At 49.9% G+C, this 18352-nt stretch overlaps 1 protein-coding gene across 1 annotated transcript; it reads left to right on the top strand.

The window, feature by feature from the left end:
- The first annotated feature begins 10156 nt into the window (after window positions 1–10156).
- LOC120667775 lies at window positions 10157–10594 on the top strand. The gene has a single exon (XM_039947778.1). It carries the CDS (start codon window positions 10157–10159, stop codon window positions 10592–10594), a length of 438 nt encoding a protein of 145 aa, XP_039803712.1.
- The last annotated feature ends 7758 nt before the right edge of the window (window positions 10595–18352 follow it).

Below are 18352 nucleotides of genomic sequence, written 5' to 3'. Positions count from 1 at the left end.
GGGCAAACGTTGTAGGAGCGGGTGGTAGGACAATGCGTGCTTAGAAATGACATTTTTAGGAATAGGTCATCTCATCACCCACCCCTACAAATAATCTCATTTTCAGGGCGGGTGAGGGGATGACCCGCACCTGAAAATACATTTTCAGGGGCGGGTCGACTGCTACAGTAACATCACGTCCTTTGTAGCAACGGGTCAAAATTTGATCCGCCCTTAAAAATAATTCGAGGCGTTCCTACAAATCATTTTTGTAGTAGTGGAAGGGACACACAGTTTTGATACATTTGACCAATACACATGCATATATTTAGTATCTTTGGGAGTCTAAGTACAGCAACATTATTCAATCCATTGGAATTTATTACCCTTAGTCTGATGTGGAACTCTTTGGAAGCAGCATAATTAGTAATAGTATTGATAAAATTCTCCAACTAATACAAAAACCATTTGTAAAGGCGGATAAAAACCAATTTTTAGGAGCGAACTTCGTACCCATCTCTAGTTTTGGCTGCTAAAAACGCTATTTTTTGGGGTGGGTCATGTTGTGACCCGCCCCTACAAATCCATATCCAAAAAATCAAAGAAATCAAAAAAATTGAAGTACAAAAATCATTTACAGGAGCGGATAAAAACCTATTTTTAGGGGTGGACTTCGCACCCGCCCATAGTTTTGGCTGCTAAAAATGCAATTTTTAGGGTGGGTAATGCATCCACCCCTAAAAATATTTTTTTATTTTTGATTTTTAAATTTTTGTTTTCTGGACATGGATTTTTAGGGGACCCGCCCCTATATCGATTTTTAGGGGCGGGTCATGGCGTGACCTGCCCCCAGAAATCGATTTTTAGGGGTGGGTCAATGCCATGACATGCCCCGACAAATTCATATCCAGAAAACAATTTAGCTTAAAAAACTAGAAAACAGCAAAATAGTAAAACTAAAATATTCCAGGCAACCAGCCACCAACACAAGTCCTATAGTGTCAAAATATTCCAGGCAACTAGCCACCACCACAAGTCCTATAGTTTCGAGATATCATTTTTTGACGAAATATGCACACTTGCAGCACCTGGGATTCGAACTGCCTACCTCATGCCTCGCGCGATCCTTCCTTACCATCACACCATACAATCACTTGTGACTCCATAAGTACGATATTCTATTATATTAACTGTGAAGATGATTTGTTACCCACCCTAATAATTATTTTTAGCGCGGGAGGCCCCCACCCGCCCCTACAAATAATTTTGTAATTTATTCTGAAAATCATTTAATTCATTAAAAATAGCAAAATATTTTTTAAAAATATGAAATTTTTGACATAAGCCTATTATGATATGTAGAATTTAACAAAAATATTAAAACAATATTTCATGGTATGAAATTGTTAAGAGTGTGAAACTATAATATATGACTCACTCACTCTACTCTCTCATACAACTCAAGACTTACTTTGTGATTTGCACACTCATAATTACTATGTACATCGAAATATACTTTTAATATTTTTCTACTTTTATAGATCACAATATGCTTATGGTACAAATTTCACTTTTTATGTCTTTTGCTATTTTTTGAATTAAACGGATTTCTAAAATAAATTTGAAAATTATTTGTAGGGGCGGGTGATGGGACCGTCCCTAAAAATGTATTTTTAGGGGGCCAGTCTGTTGCTATAGTAGTTCCACTCCATTTGTTGCAATGATCCGCTACTACAAAAATTTAGGGTGTTGCTACAAATCGTTTTTTTAGCAGTGGAGGACTCTTATTTTGGCCAATACGTTGTAATTGCGTACAACACAAACTTCTGGAGCCTATCTCGATCTGATGCTTTGGTTTCACCAATTTACTTTTCCTCAATACCATATTATTATAAAGTATGAATGCAAAACCATATGAGCCCCATGGGTCCAAATGCATAGGCCGGGCAGAATATACCAGGTCTTCAGACGGCTAATAACATTGACAGGTTTAATCTCACTCTTGAAATTAAAAACAAAATGCTGATTAAAAATGCCAACAACCACTCATCAAGGCCCTATGCCAATTATTCCAACCTGCATTTCTTATTGGTTCAGACGGCATTATCGAAGTGTGGACCCTCGGATTTGGACGCTGGCTAAAGTTTCAAATTGACCGGATTCCACTAGGAATCTATGCTGCCGGGAGAAAGCAACTTGCTGTTACCGCTGTCCTGTCGTTTGCATGTGCGTGATTGCTTCTAGAGCTGCCAGAGAATTTGACATTACAGTCGTCCAATAAAGGAGCAGAGAAACTTTTGCAGGTCTGATTTCTTTTGGCGGAAGTTAAGGAATAAAATGCATCATCTGGAGGAAGATGCAAGTGGTGAAGGCTGTGTTTGGTGATGAAGACCGACACGGAAAGACAATATCCTGGGTAGTGTCAGTTAGCCTGTAGCGCACTGCTGCTCCCTGCACGCGGCTGCCTCCGTGGATCATCTCTCGTCGGTTTCTGAAATGCTTTATATGCGTCAGTGCGTTTCAGGGGTTGCGACAACTAGGGGAGGAGTAGTTTGGTGTCTGGTTTATCTATCTCTGCTTGGACTGCACGAAAGGTTATCAGTGTTTGGGGCGAAAGGATTGCACGAGATGGTTCGAGTGATGGACGGGGTTCTTGGATAGTGTAGCACTGTATTTGCAATATAAGTTTTGAATTGTTGTTGGAAAGGGCTTTTTTTTTGAAAATAAGAGAAAGGGCCTTTTATGCAATGATTCGTGGAAACGTTAGCTTGAAAGCGGATGCCTTTCTATGTTCAAAAACTTGTGAGGTTGGCAGAGTCTGAAAATTTGTGGAAATCTTACGTGGAATGCGGTGGCAGCATATTTGTGGAAACTCGGCCGCAACAACATTCAAAATATAACCGCTGGTTTGTAGATGCTTCATTTGTATGTTTGTGTGTGGCTTTGTGTTCAGTTTTGAAGTGAACTGATGATAAAAAGTGAACAAACCCCACAAGCTATAGTTCGCTTGGAAAGGTAACAGATATTGGGCTCCCCCTTTATCAATTTTCGATGTGGGATTAAATCTAACAGTAATGGTAGAAACATATACTACAACAATACACTCCTTTTCAAATTATGTGTGCCTACTATAATTTTATTGGAAAAATGCACCATTAATTTGAGTCCCAACTCTTGATGTTTCAGCTCTAATGCCTCATTGTGTGACATACAAACAAACACTTTGTTCACCTAAAAATCTTAAGCTAATGAGAAAAATATGAGTAACATACTACTTCAGCTCAATTATTAGTTACATTAGATGTAAAGAAGAAATTAACTTGACCAAACTCACTAGTGACCCCATCTAATGACTTATTCCAGACGTTATCCTCATTATCATCATATTATGAAGATCCATTTCTGTTCTGAAAACATGGATAAAAAAACCTATATGACAAACAAGTCTCTCCTGGAGTAAAACTATAATCCTTAGCAAGCATGCTGCATACATCACGTGCACAGTAGTGTGGACTAATTTTTTTTAACGCATTACAACCGCAAAAACTTTCAATAAGAATACTGGGAAGAAGGTCAACCTGGAAAATGTTACATTCATATCATAGATTTTCATGTATATATGTTGATATTCACCATGAGAGATAACAATGCAAAAAATCTAAGCAAATATTGAGTTGATAAAACACAAGGTATCCAAACAATATGTAACTTTAAGAATTGTTTTTAAATATAAACTAATACATGTTAGTTCTCTAGAAATTCTGAGTGGCCAATTTAATTACTCTTACATATACATGGATTACATTATTATATTGTAGAATGTTGTAATAGTGGTTTTGAGCCTTGCAGTTGGTCTCTATAATTTTTGTTAAAATATAATTGTACATATGAAACTAATTGTATATATTGACACCCAAGGTGCATATACATAGAGGAGTATAAGGGACATATTAACAGCTACAATAAGTACTAGATAAATGACCATCCATCCACCATATAAATACCGATCAAAATTATATCCAGTTCTAGTTCTGATGCTAGCACCAGTACATGTCTAATGACTGTCACCCTTAGAGTCCCTTTAGTACGGGTTCGTCACATCAAACAGTTGAGGTCCTCACAAAGAGCAGGGTTGTGGACTAACCCCTTTCTTCCCTCAATCAACCACTAAGGAGAATTGAGTCACTTCCTATGAAATTCCCAATGGATGGGTAATAGAAACTTCCAAGGGTGCATACACGAGAGGACGCTCAACTGGGTGACGTCTAACAGTCTAGAAGCAAGCTTCAAGAGTAACAAACACGAATTAATGGATGAAGATGCTTCTAGTAGTCTTGAGATGGATGTGGATGACCTCACACTCAAATCCTCAAGTGTCACACTTCAATCTTGCTTCACCCAAGCCCTAGCTAAAATCAACTCAATGTTTAGCTGAAGGAGAGATTGGGAAGGAGTAGTAGAAGTTCTTGGTGGTGTTCTTCACGGGTTAGGTGAGCAGCAAATGAAGAGGGGCTTAGGATACCCGAGCCCCAAAAAAGAGCCATTGCTATGCAGAATAAGTGATTGTCAGAACTTCCGACACCTGTGAGAACTTCTCACCCTTGGTCGAAACTTCGGACCCAAACTGAAACTGTAGAAAAATATGAGTCTAACTGTGTGATTTGTCTCTCTTGGGTGGTTAGTATCTTAATTAAACACTTTGGCATCTTCATGCTACCTTTTGCATCCTCCTTAATAGTACGGTGTTCCCTATACTCAAATTCAAAATAGAAAGTAATAAAAGATCATCTTTTTCGCTCCAACACCGTCCTTTCTTTAAATTCGAGTCTTTTCTTGCTCTTTTTCATTTCATTGAACTTTGAACCTGCTAATAACTCACTAAACTTATTATCTTCTTAATTATGCATGTCATCAACACCAAATCCCACATAGGGGGGCCAAATGCACTTTCAAGGTGCCAGCCATTAGGGCACCAGGCATCAGCAGCCAAGGCGCGAAGCGGCACACCTTCTTTGACCCTCTTCCGATCGGCCCTTCCCCTCGGCTGCTTCTATGCTTCAAGCAAGGTGAGAATATATCATAGCAGAATACCCTAGATGCCTAGATCCACTCTTTAGTGAATTATTGAAGATTCCCTTTTTTAAGTCTTTCGGTTGTGTTCTTAATTCTTATTATGTAGATGAAGAATAAGGTTGTCAGCATATTTGCATTTTTGGAGAAAGCTGCAAAGGCAAAAAAAAAAACAACCTCCACATCCACAGATTGAGAGTAATGAGAGCAATATGCAGTTATCACTTTTGTTAATATAGAATGACGGTGAAACTCCCCAACATGTGCCAGCACAGAATAATGATGTAGAAAATGGTGAAGCTCCCTAGCTGGTAAGAGTCCCCCAAACTCCAAATCTAGAAGAAACTGCAACTAATGAAAAGGGTGAAATTAGAGCAGATTTGGAAGCGCTTGAGCATGATCCTGGGAAGCGGATTCCTATCTCAAGGTATGATGTCAATGACCAAGATATAGTTAGAAGGAGATATACTGAGTTAGGGACATCATGGTTTTAAATATAGAGATATAAGTGGCCATCCACATCATTTTTCCCTGTTTGGTTTAAGGATTATAAATGGCACGAGTGTAGTGTCGAAAAAGATTCAGCCTTTTGCTTTGTCCTATCGAAAGGAAGCCGTATCCGTGCCTTAGTCCTAGCCTTTACTCGAGGAGCTTGCTGACGCTCGATAATGACCTATTTTAAGCATCAATTTGAGAAAAAAATCATGAGAATTAAAATATCATGCCTGCATATTTTATCCAAAAAGGGCCAATTCCATGTGTTCACTAGAAAATGTTGCTACATCAAAATTTGGGTAGAAATGTAGGTAAAACATGATCCAGGCTTCAAGCTACAAAACCCGACGAGTCAGGACACGCCGGTTCGCCTCCCATGGATCAGAGTAGACCATCAGCTCCTGCATGAGCGCATAAACACGAGCGTCAACATTAGTGGTAGGAGTTATTACTAACCTGAGGGGGTAAATAGACTGAGGACAGTCAGTGCACGGACAACTAACATTGGGACCCACTTACTAGTCGCCTAGGGAGGTTTGAAGGCCGTTTGTGCCACAGGGCGGTCAGCCGAGCACCATGGTTGGTCGACCTGCCACTGCGCTCAGACCCTCCAGCTTGCACTTGTCGCTTGCTCATTGGCTCTAGAAGGCGGTTTCGGGTGCCCCAAGTCTTCTCACTGGCGAAACACACATGTACACCTCCTATAAATTGTTTGGGTATATCATATTATCCGTATTACTAGAGCTCACTAGTCTTATCCAGGGGAAGCTAGTAGCCCGAAGTAAGCAACTAGTTAGCTCTACCGTACCTTTGATTCCGAGCCTTAGGAAATCCTCTCTACCCCTTACATCTTCGGTAGTGTGATGTCCTTGGATGAATTATAGACTTAGATAATATACTCACAGTAGATACGATACCCTGGAATACTTCTGGGTGAAAGCTACAACTATATCCGTGCACTTATGGATTCTACTCGTGATGCTCCAAAATGTTAACATCTATCACCACCTACGACCTACCTCTAACAATCCGTGGGATATAAGGCAAATGAAGGTTAACACCTAGCATAGACACCATGTCTACGCCATTGATTACTACTGCAATCTAACTACGTCTGATGTCCTGCCGCAAATTATAGCACTCCGTATTTATATGAAGCGATCAACCTGCAAGTAAGAGAACTGATCTCTCTCAAATATAGATACTACTAGCATGTACTATATCCGGTGTAACACTAAGTAGGAACCATGAATACTTAATTGAAACTGAGAATGTAACAACATCTGTAGAGGTACAAGTTGGGAGAAGAGTGCCGACACCCTTGCACTTCTCCCGAACTACCCTCACTCTCTCCCTACTCTATGCACTAGTTGACAGAGGTAGATCTACGTACCTCCCTGCAGAGTGGGGTCCCCGAACCCAGGCGACTACCCTGTTCGGTGACTCGGCTACGACTACTCGGCGTGCAAGACCCGGCTGTGCACGGAAAGGATCTTCAGTAGATCAGGATGAGTGGTTCTAACTAGAAGCCCGGATATCTAGGGATCTTAACCGACCTCCTTTCTTGTAAAACAACCCGAGCATACATTACTTGTATCCCTACGGCTTCTAGTCTATATAAAGGAGACGTGGGAAGACGCATAGAGACCTCTTCTTTCGCAGCATTCCACAAACCCTAATACAACCCCGAACATTGGATGTAGGGTATTACGCACATCATGGCCCGAACCTATCTAAGTCCCTGCGTCTTCGTGTTACCATCGAGCTCTTGGTCCTAAGATCCCCATCCTGAAACTCTACCGCCGGGTACACCCCTGGTGGACTGGCCGGAATAACAATCCAACAGTTGGCGCGCTAGGTAGGGGACTCAGGGCTCATACGTCGAGTTCAATGGCAGTTAACACCGGCATCGTCTTCTCCGCCAGCGTCACCGCCCAGATGGAGGCGACAGTCGGCTTCTCCTTCACCTTTGGGAGCTTCCTGGAGGTCACGGTTCCCAGGAACCCCGCTTCCGGCCCCTCGACCGTCAGAGGCAACATCTTCGTCGAGGTTAGATCCGATCTGACCCCTTAGGCTTCCGTCACCAATCGGATTCCAGAATCTGAGAATTTCGACGTGATGACCACGCCAACCAAGGTGACCCGTCGTCCTGCCGAATCTGCTGATGATATGATCTTCCAGATAGATCGCGTTGGTAGATCTATCGCCGAGTGCATCCAACTCGGTGAGTTTGCGCTTCAACACCGAGACGATCCTGACCGAGTCCTCCGCGAACTCGGCAGCGCCTCCGCCAGGACCAAATCCGATCTAGCCACCCCAAGATCCGTCACACCTCGAGTTCCCGAACCCGAGGACGACTACGTGACGGTCACTCCTTCCAAGGCAACCCGTCGCCCTGCCAGATCTATTGATGATCTTATCTCTCAGATAGATCGAGTCAGCAGATCCATCGCCAAGTGCATCCAACTCGGCGAGAACGCGCTTCGACACCGCAATGACCCGGATCGGGTCCCCTTCGAACTCTGCAATGCCGTGACAATGTACTCGGATCAGATCCGAGTGCGACTCTCTGAGTTGGCTACCCTGGGTCAGATCCGATCTGACTCGGCTTCAGGAGTGGAACTCAGCTTCCAAGACGCTTCGTTCACCTCCCACCCAACCGCTCTTCGGCGACAGAGCATCACCGGATCTTCATCATCTCTGACGACTCCGACACTCATGAAAACGTGACAGACGAAGAGAAGGCACAACGACTCCGCCGCAACGAGGTCCGCGCCGACATGAGGCGCAACGATGCGGCGATCCGCCGATCCGAGCACGACATGCAGGACGCCGACTGCCGCAACCCCAGGAACCGGCGCTCACCGATTCGCCTGTGCAACCTCGACGCCGACTTTGTCCTCGACTACAACGGCCAAGACATCTACGCCACGCCATCGGCCAACCTCGCTGCGGTGTTCCAGGTGCTCGAGGGCCTCCAGGAGACCCTCGAGATCGTCAAGGCTCGTGCTCATCTACATGTGGCTGCTACGCAAGCCCAGCAACTGCGCAAGGACAACTCGGCCTACCGCGCCCAGTCGAGTCACCACTCGACACAACCCCACGGCGACGATGAAGAGGAGGTCAACCAGAATGACCTCCGCCTCCAGCTTAACCAACAAGATCTGCGCCCACACATCAACAACCGCCATCGTGAGCGCGACACTGCTGAGCGCGAGCGACATCGCCGGTATGATGAGGAACACAGCATCCCCGACACCGACTACCAGAACCGCGGCCGCCGGGGCAACAACCCTCCGCAATGTCCGCGTCGGGACTACGAACCCGGCAACGACCTCGACGGCTTCTCCGCCTTCTCCAACTAGCTTCGGCCATCCAGTGGACCGCCACCTTTAAGCCAACTAGGATTGAGAAGTACGACGGCGAGTCGGATCCCAAGACGTGGCTGTGCACCTACTCCATCGCCGTCCGGGCTACGTGCGGTGACAACGACATCATGGCTGCCTACTTCCCGGTCATGATGGGTCGCCACGCCGTCAACTGGCTCAGGGCGCCCCCGGCCGGCTCCATCAACAACTGTCAAGATCTCTGCAGTGCCTTCGTCTAGTACTACCAGGCATCTTGCCCAGGTTCCAAAACTAGATGGGATCTAGCTAGCGTCATCCAACAACCCAACAAGTCCCTCCGCGGCTACATCAAGAGGTACTTCGCTAACCACAATACGATTACAGAGGTTGATGACAGGGATGTTATCCACCACTTCCACCAAGGCCTCCATAGCATCGAACTATGGAGGAAGATGTTCGAGAGCAATCCCAAGACCGTTGTCGACATGATGGCAGTCGTCAACAAGCTCGCTGATATGGAAGACGCCGAGCGAGCCCATCGCCGGCACAAGACCAAGAACGACTCCTCCGAGCAACCCTCCCAGCGGGACAACCGCCCAGAGTGCCGACGCGACGACCGTCCACCTCGACACGGGAAGAAGCACGACCACACCGAGTCATCCAAGAACCGGGACCGCAAGCGTAGCCCCGACAATACCATCGCCGTCGCCGAGAGTTCCCAGTTCTGATCCACCCTCAACCAAGCGGACCTAGATGGCAAGTGTCCTTGGCACAAGGACGCGAACCACACCGCCCCGGAGTGCCGAGCACTCTCCAACGGCGTCATCAAGGATGATGACTCCAAGAGACCCCGCCGCGACGACCACGATAGGCCGAGTGGTTCTAGAACCACCAGGGCGCGCCCACGGAAGTGCAACTCGCCCAGGCGAGATGATGACGAGCAGAGGGAAGATTCCCCATGGAACTTCCAGGAAGAAGACAGGGCCGTCAACTTCATATTCGGCGGCACCAGCAAGCCATCATGCCGGCACAAGCTCAAGCTGGATGATCGCGAAGTCAACCTGGTGTTCAAACACCCAGTTCAACCCCTGCGGTGATCAGAAACGCCGATCACCTTCGATCGCCGCGACCACTGGGTCCACCTACCTAGGCTGGGTGCTTACCCCCTAGTGGTCAGTCCGGTGGTTAGCCAGGTCCGCCTGGCCAAAGTACTCATCGACGGTGGCAGCGCCCTTGACATCATCTTCGCCAGCACATTCGAGAGCATGGGCTACGACATGACCACCCTGGTGCCATCGGACCAGGCCTTCTACGGCATCATCCACAGAGCCGGGTCAACTCCGGTCGGACAGGCCACTCTACCGGTCACCTTCGGCACCTGCAACAACTACCGCACCGAGTACGTCAACTTTGAGGTCGCCGAGTTCGAGACCTCCTACCACACCATCCTGGGAAGACCCTCCCTCACCAAGTTCATGGCGATCCCCAACCACACATATCTTCTCCTGAAGATGCCAGCTCCAAAGGGAGTCCTCTCGGTCTACAGAGATTTGCAGACCTCCTACGCATGCGAGGCCAAGAACATCGAGCTCTCCGACACCCTGGAACGATCCAGGAACTCAGTTCTTGTTGCCCAGGCAGCAAAGAAGCTCCCGGTGGACCAGCAGCAGATCCCCGCCAAGGAGTCGACTTCCGAGTCGTAGCTTGCGCCAGCCATGGCGACCATGACCATCGTCCTCCGGGAGGATGAGCCGCACAAGACTGCCGTGATCGGGGCCAGCCTCGACCCGGTATAGGAAGGCGCGCTCACCTCCTTCCTTCGGGAGAATTGGGACATCTTCACATGGAAGCCATCTGACATGCCGGGAGTCCCAAGGGAGGAGGCTGAGCACTCCTTAGACCTTGCAACGAAGGTGAGACCCGTCAAGCAACAGCTCCGCTGCTTCGCGCAGGATCGAACGGAGGCTATTAGGGTAGAAGTAACCCAGCTACTTGTCGCCGGTTTTATCAAAGAAGTCGCACACCCAGATTGGTTGGCAAACCCAGTCCTTGTAAAAAAGAAAAAAGGTGAATGGAGAATGTGTGTTGACTATACCGATCTCAACAAACACGGCCCTAAAGACCCCTTTCCTCTACCACCCATCGACCAGGTCGTCGACTCGACGGCCGGGTGCGTTCTTCTCTCTTTTCTTGACTGGTACTCAAGGTACCACCAGATAGCCCTCAAGGAGTCGGATCAAGAGAAGACGTCCTTCATCACCCCTTTCGGGGCCTACTGCTACAACACCATAATGTTCGACCTCAAGAATGCCGGCGCCACATACCAGAAGGCCATTCAGAGATGCCTCCAGGGGCAGATCGGGCGCAACGCCGAGGCTTATGTCGACGACATCGTCGTCAAGACAAAACATAATGATCAGTTCATTAAGGATCTCTCCGAAACATTTGAAAATCTCAGGAAATTCAAAGGGAAGCTAAACCTGACCAATTGTGTGTTCGGTGTCCTGTCCGGAAAACTACTCGGCTTCATAGTCAGTAGCCGGGGCATCGAAGCTAATCCCACCAAGGTTAACGCCATCAGGTTCATGAAGCGTCCCAGGACTAGAAAGGACCTGATGAAGCTCACAGGGTGTATGGCCGCCTTGAGTAGGTTCATAAGACGACTCAGCGACAGAGGCCTACCCTTCTTCAAACTTCTCCGGAAGTCTGACAAGTTGGAGTGGAATGACGATGCTTCCAAAGCATTCCAGGAGCTCAAGGATTTTCTCACCTCGCCTCCTGTCCTAACAGCACCAGAACGGGGAAGTCCTCCTCCTGTACATCGCCGCCACCACCAATGAGACGAGCCGGGTCACGTCTACAAGGTGTAGCGACTAGTTTACTTCATCAGTGAAGTACTCATCGAGTCCAAGGCACGCTACCCCCAAGTGCAGAAGCTGCTGTACACCATCCTCATCACGTCAAGGAAGCTTCGGCACTACTTCCAGGCCCACAAGATCAAGGTGGCCTCTTCCTACCCACTCGGCGACATCTTGCACAACCGGGACGCCAACGGCCGAGTTGTCAAATGGTCAGTAGAACTCGGAGCCTTCACGATTGAGTTTACGCCATGCTCTATGATCAAATCTCAGACCTTGCCCAACTTCATCGCCGAATGGACCGAGATCCAAGATCCTCCACCCGACACCAGATCCGAGCACTGGACTATGTACTTCGACGGCGCCCTCAACCGCGATGGAGCCGGTGCTGGAGTTCTATTCATCTACCCCAAAGGTGAACAACTCAAATACGTCCTCCAGTTACTTTTCAAGGCTCCCAACAATGCTGCCGAGTACGAAGCTCTCATCCATGGTCTCTGGATCGCTGTCACACTCGGCATCAAGCATCTGTTGGCTTATGGTGACTCCAAAGTCGTCATACAAAAAGTCAACAAAGACTGGGAGTGCACCAAGGAGAAGATGGACGCCTATTGCAGGGAGATCAGGAAGCTCGAAGGCAAATTCTACGGCCTGGAGTTCCACCATGTCCCCAGGGACGACAATGTGGCGGCAGACGTCCTGTCCAAGCTCTGATCCAAGCGATCCATCGTACCACCCGGCGTGTTCGTTCAAGCACTCAACAGCCCGACAATGAAGATTGAAGAGGAACCTCCCACAAAGCCCGACTTGGTCCCGGCTGGCGCTCCCCCATTATCGACTTCATCAGGAACAACAAAAGTTACCCAAAAGGATAGGAGCACGAGAAGCTTGCATGATGATCCATCAACTATGTCGTCATAGGAACCAAGTTGTTCAGGTACTCGGCATCCTCAGGAACCCTGTGCAAATGCATCACACATGACGAAGGAGTCCGACTTCTTAGCGATATCCACTCGAGTATCTACGGCAACCATGCGGGTGCCTCTACCCTCGTGGGGAAGGCCTTCCGATTAGGCTTCTACTAGTTTACGGCCCTGGCCGATGCTCGGAACATCGTCAGGCGATGTCCCGGGTGCCAGTTTTTCACCAAGCAGCAGCACGTCCCGGCTCAGGCCCTGCAGACTATCCCGCCCCCCTGGACATTCGCCTGCTAGGGCCTCGACTCTGTGGGACCCCTCAAGATAGCCGTCGGTCGATATAGTCACATATTCATGGCAATCGACAAGTTCACGAAGTGGATTGAAGTCAAGCCCGTGATGGCCACTACAACAGCTAAGGCAGCCGAGTTCATCGAGGAGATATCACACCAGTTCGGAGTGCCTAATCGGATCATTACCGACTTGGGAACCTAGTTCACAGGTTTTGAGTTCAGGGACTACTTCCAAGAAAGTTGCATTGATGTCTACTATGCCTCTGTGGTGCACCCCAGGTGCAACGGCCAAGTAGAAAGGGCCAACGGCTTGATCCTCCTGGGGCACATAGAGAAGCCGGGCTACCGGCTATTCGCCATTCTTCATGGTGTATGGTTCTGAAGTAGTCTTGCCATCGGACATAGCTTTTGGTGCTCCACTCATCCATAACTACGATGAAAACGAAGCCAAGCTAACTCGATGTACTGACATCGACTCGGCAAAGGAACACCGCCTGACGGCCTCCATACAACATGGAAGATATGAACAGCAGCTCCGGCGCTATCACGATAGCAACATTCACGAGCGAGACTTCAACTTTGGTGACCTGGTCCTACGGCGCATCCAGTCGACCACTGGCGCTCATAAGCTGTCCTCCCCATGGGAAGGACCCTTCATCGTCAGTGGGCTAGTGGTCCCAGGGACCTACCACCTACAAAGGCAAGACGGCACCGATGTGGGCAACCCCTAGAACATCGAGCACCTACGCCGCTTCTATCCGTAGAAGCATAGAAAACACAAAGCTATGTACCCATCTACCAATTCAATAAAGTTTGTTGCATGTTACTTATCATATTCTACCTTCTTTCGTTCTTCACCGAGTAGTTTTCAACATGCTCGGGGGCTGCGTCTCGGCCACCCAGCCAGCCCCCACTCGGAGTCTGACCAGTCGGACAAGAACAACACGGTCTGTTCTTAATGAACATAGCCGAGTACATCCTGGAACCACTCTGTGTCACCCTAACTCACCGCGCACATTGATGATCAGCTCTCAAGCGCCATCAGAAAGGGCTCAGAGTCCGCCTTCCACCTACTTGGCAAATTCAGAAAGAACTCGGACCGTGGGCACAACTTAAAATTGTCTAAAAATAAACATTATTTACATAAATATTGTTTTCACTCAGTCCACCCTGACCAACTTTTCTTGCAGCAAAATAAACAAACACAAAAAGTCCTGGAGGCCGGCAGCATACAAGTCGGCCACGACCCGCTCGGCGATCTCCAAGACAGTGGCGTGGTTGGCCTCCCAATCCACCTCGGAGCAGTTAGCAGGAACACCGTCCCCCAACGGATCCAGATCCGCCTTCGGGAGATGGGACTTCACCAGTCCCAGTGTGTGCTATATGACATCCCTAGCTGCTCCCTTGATGACGGCCTCCAGTCGGCCACGGGACGCCTACAGCCTCTCAGATAGGCTCTCGGCAGCTGCCACGCCCTCGGGCTTGAACGCCCCAAGCAGAGCCTCCAGTGGCCTGCTCAGGCGATCCAGCGTCGCCCAGCCCTGCGCCGCCTGATCCTCCGCTTCTACAGAAAAAGCACTGCTCGGGTCAGCCCAGGCCACAAAACTCGCATACACCCAATGGCTGTATGATTTCCGAATCTTACCTCGACGAGCCTGTTGCTCCAGGCAAAACTTCTCTTCGGTGGCAGCCTCCCGGGCCTCAGTCACCTCCCGGAGCTTCTGCAGCTCCTCATTGGCCTTGGTGTAGGCCTCCAGCTCTAAACAACAAACAAGTCAGAGACCAACAGTGCGAAAAAGAGCTCAACAGACAATGATACAACTCCTTACCATGCTTCTCCTTGCGCAGAGCTTTCTCGGCCTCCACTTTCTCGGCCTCCCACTGGTGGCCCTACGCCTCCAACTCAGCCACCCTGGCCTCGAGCTCCACCACCCGAACGATGGCGGTGCTCCCCTCGGCCAGCTCCTGGGCGGCCTGCTCTGATAGCTCCACCAAAGCCTGGAGAACAACTCGGCGTTACAAGGTGACATCTACAAGAACAAGTCGGCCACATAGAGACTGAGGCAGGAGACTTACCTCGACAAAACCTTGGGAGAGCTTGGTGGATGTCACAAGCTTGCCGGAGACAGTGCCGTCTCCCTCCTCGTCCTCGTCCTCCTCCTTCACTGGCGGGGTCTGGGCTACCTCCGAGGGCTCCGCCTGAGTCCTCCCCACCTCGACGGGTGGGACCTCTTAGGTCCTTACCACCTCAATGGCCAGGACCTCGCGGGCCTCGACCACCACCTGTGCTGCCCCTCCGTCACGGGGCGGGTCCTGCATCTCGACGTCGGGGAGAGGAGGAGAGACCCTGTTGCTGGCCTCCTCCCCCTCCTTCTTCTTCTCCTCCTCACGGCGGGCGCGGCTCTTCGCCGGACTCACCCGCGGCAAGGTCAGCTTCGCGGCATCACTGGAGCCGCCCTCTGTGGACTACCCCTCCGCCTTCCTCTTGGCGCCATGAGCGACGCCCTCCTACATCAACCAAAAGGCGTTCAACACAGCTCTAGGAAGGAAAATTCAAGCAAGAATCGATACAAATGATCAAGACACTTACCCGCCGCTCCGACGCAGCGCAAACTTGAGCTTCAACGGCGCGGCCAGCTGAGCCCCGGAATTGGGACGCGTGGGCATCACTTCCTCGTGCAGCTGGCCCAGTCCCTAGGCCGCTTCCTTCTCGGCTTTGGGGCCGACCGATGCCGACCCCACTGCAGCAGTAGCCGGGGGCGCCGAGTCTCCCCAGACTTTGCTCATTCCCTTGGGGGTCGAGCTCCTCAGCGACCTTTGCACTGCCGTCAATCCCACCTTAGACATCGGGATCTTCTTCACGGCTCGACATGACTTCCTCCTCGAGGCGGCTGAGGACGGTGGCTCCGAGGCATCGGTGATCTCCACCTCTGACTCACTCCCCACAGAGGAGTCAGAGGATAACTCTATCTCCTCCTCCGCCGACTGGCGCAGCTCGGCAGGGGCACCGGCATCCTTGCTAGGGTCCCCCTCGGGCAGAGGAGCGGGGGACCAGTACACCAAGACCTTGGCCTGCAAAAGATCTGAGTTATGTCACAACCCAATGGGTGCAATCGGAAAAACAGAGCAAAAAGAGAGAAAACAACTCGAAAACAAACGGAACAACTCGGATGATTCAAGAAAACTTACGACATCGGTCGGCCGCTTCAGGCATAGGGCTTTTGGGCAGCCCTTGTCTCGGATCTGCCCCACCATGATGCGGGCGACCCGGTATGCGATCTCCTCCTGGGAGACTTTGCGCTTCTATCCCCGGGTTGGGTCATCACGACCCCAGTACAAGTAGGCCGGGTGGACCCTCTCCTGGATCGGCTGCATCAGCCGCTTGTAGAAGGAGAGGGCCACCGCAGCCCCTGTCGGCTTTTGCGCCGACAAATTAGCAATCTCCTTGAGGAGGTGCTCCACTTGCGCCATCTCCTCGGCGGTCGGTGGCTCCTCCCAGCATGCCTTGCACTCTGGCGCGTGGCCTGTGCGCGCCGGGAGGCAGGGCGCCGGGTTCGACACCACGAACCATTCCCGCGCCCACCCCTTGTTGGTGTCGCGGAGCTCGAAGTCGGGGTAGACGCTCCCCTGGCGCAGCGAGAAGGCGGACATTGGACGGGTGCCCCTTGAGGCGATACAGAGCCCGCCACAAGTTGAAGTGGGGAGCGATCCCCAGGTACCCCTCACAGAGGTGGATGAAGATAGCGATTTGGGTGATTGAGTTGGGCTTGAGATGCATTACCTCGAGCCCGTAGATGTGAAGAAGCCCGCGGAAGAAGGCCCCCGCGGGCAGTGCGAAGCTCTTCTCATAGAAGGACTTGAACACGACTGTCTGATCCGTGTCCTCCGACGGGAACTCCTCCCCGTAGCAGCACCGCCACCCGGAGATCTGTTTCTCTGGGAGGATGCTGCGCTCCACCAAGTCCTGGATGTCACTCTCCTGGATTGTACACTTCTGCCAAGACGGTGATGGCGGCAGAGCGTCTCCGGTGCTCCCCGAGGTTGAAGACGATAATGTAGCAGGAGTGGCGGCCATGGAGGTGGCAGCGAAGCTTAGGAGAGGGTGGAAATCGCGAGGAGCAAGGAGGCAGAGAGCTCTGGAAACTCGCCGAGTCGGCAAGGCGGCGGAAATCTCTAGAGCACTTGGGAACAGGGTGGCCGCTCCACGCCGCTTACCCTGTTTAAATATCGGAGGCTGTGCAATGGACAGATCCGAAATCAACGGCCGGATCAGATCAGGCCGGAAATCGTATGGCGGATGGAGCAGGATAAACGGTAACTTTCTTTTTACCGTTGCCCCTGGCAGCCCCGCTCCTCTGTCAGGTGTTGGTATTTTGCAACGTCACGAATAAAATCGGCAAGCGCACGGATACCGCTGTAGCTTTCACCCAAGAGTATTCCAGGGTATCGTATCCACTGAGGAACGTGAGTACGCTATCTACAGGTTCAGGCTCATCCAAGGACACACACGCCGGTGTGGAGAAGATAGAAGAGAGGACTTTTTATATCTAGAATCTATGCCTGTAAGAAGAGATCACGTCGCCGTTATACTTCGAGCTAAAGGTATCGACCGACTTATAGAAACTGGTAGTTCCAATATGTGCTCTATCTGATATCCGAACATGGAGGATTACTAAAAGGCTCGAACAGTTCTGTCACCACCTGACGGCTACCTCTACAAACCGTGGGACTATCAGACAACTGAGTGGTATAGTCAAGCCTAGACACCACGTCTACGCTTTTCCCTACTAACCTTAGCCCAGGCAAAGACTACCCTTTTCTATCCAGGGTCTTAAGCTAAGATCAAATGCTGCTCGCTAGCATACACATCAACTAATATAAGGCAGAGATGATAACTTGCGATCTAAACTCTAATTCCAAATAAACAAACAAAGAAAGTCTCGAACACTTACAATCGAATAAGCATCCGTCGAGGTACACGCGGAGAAGAGTGCCGACAGACCCGGCACTTCCTCCGACTCCTCCTCACTCTCCTCCTCTTCTTCTACACCTCCTAGTCAACCTAAGCATCTAGGATGAAGGCCTCAAGCTCCAAGGGAGAAAGGTGAGTTGAGAGGGTGTGATGTGTGTGTGTGTCCATTTCTCTACCCCTCCCCTTGTATTTATAGGAGGGAGCCACGGGCTGAAGCACCTAGAACCGACTTAAGCAACCAGCAGGGAGGCGCCATGTGTCGAAGCTGAGGCGGTGGGGCCCATTGGCCTGGTCGGCCGACCAGTAGGTCAGTCGGCCTTCCAGGTCTGCCAACCGCCCCCAGCTTCGTCCAGCAGGCTGTCCTAGGCCTCCTTGTCTTAAGCCAGTTGGGCTTGGCCTATCTTGAGTGGTCTGAACTAGG

Source organism: Panicum virgatum, chromosome 3N, assembly GCF_016808335.1.
Source record: "Panicum virgatum strain AP13 chromosome 3N, P.virgatum_v5, whole genome shotgun sequence".
Taxonomy (NCBI): domain Eukaryota; kingdom Viridiplantae; phylum Streptophyta; class Magnoliopsida; order Poales; family Poaceae; genus Panicum; species Panicum virgatum.
The sequence above is the reverse complement of the archived record's forward strand: the minus strand, read 5'-3'. Positions and strand labels throughout refer to the sequence as shown.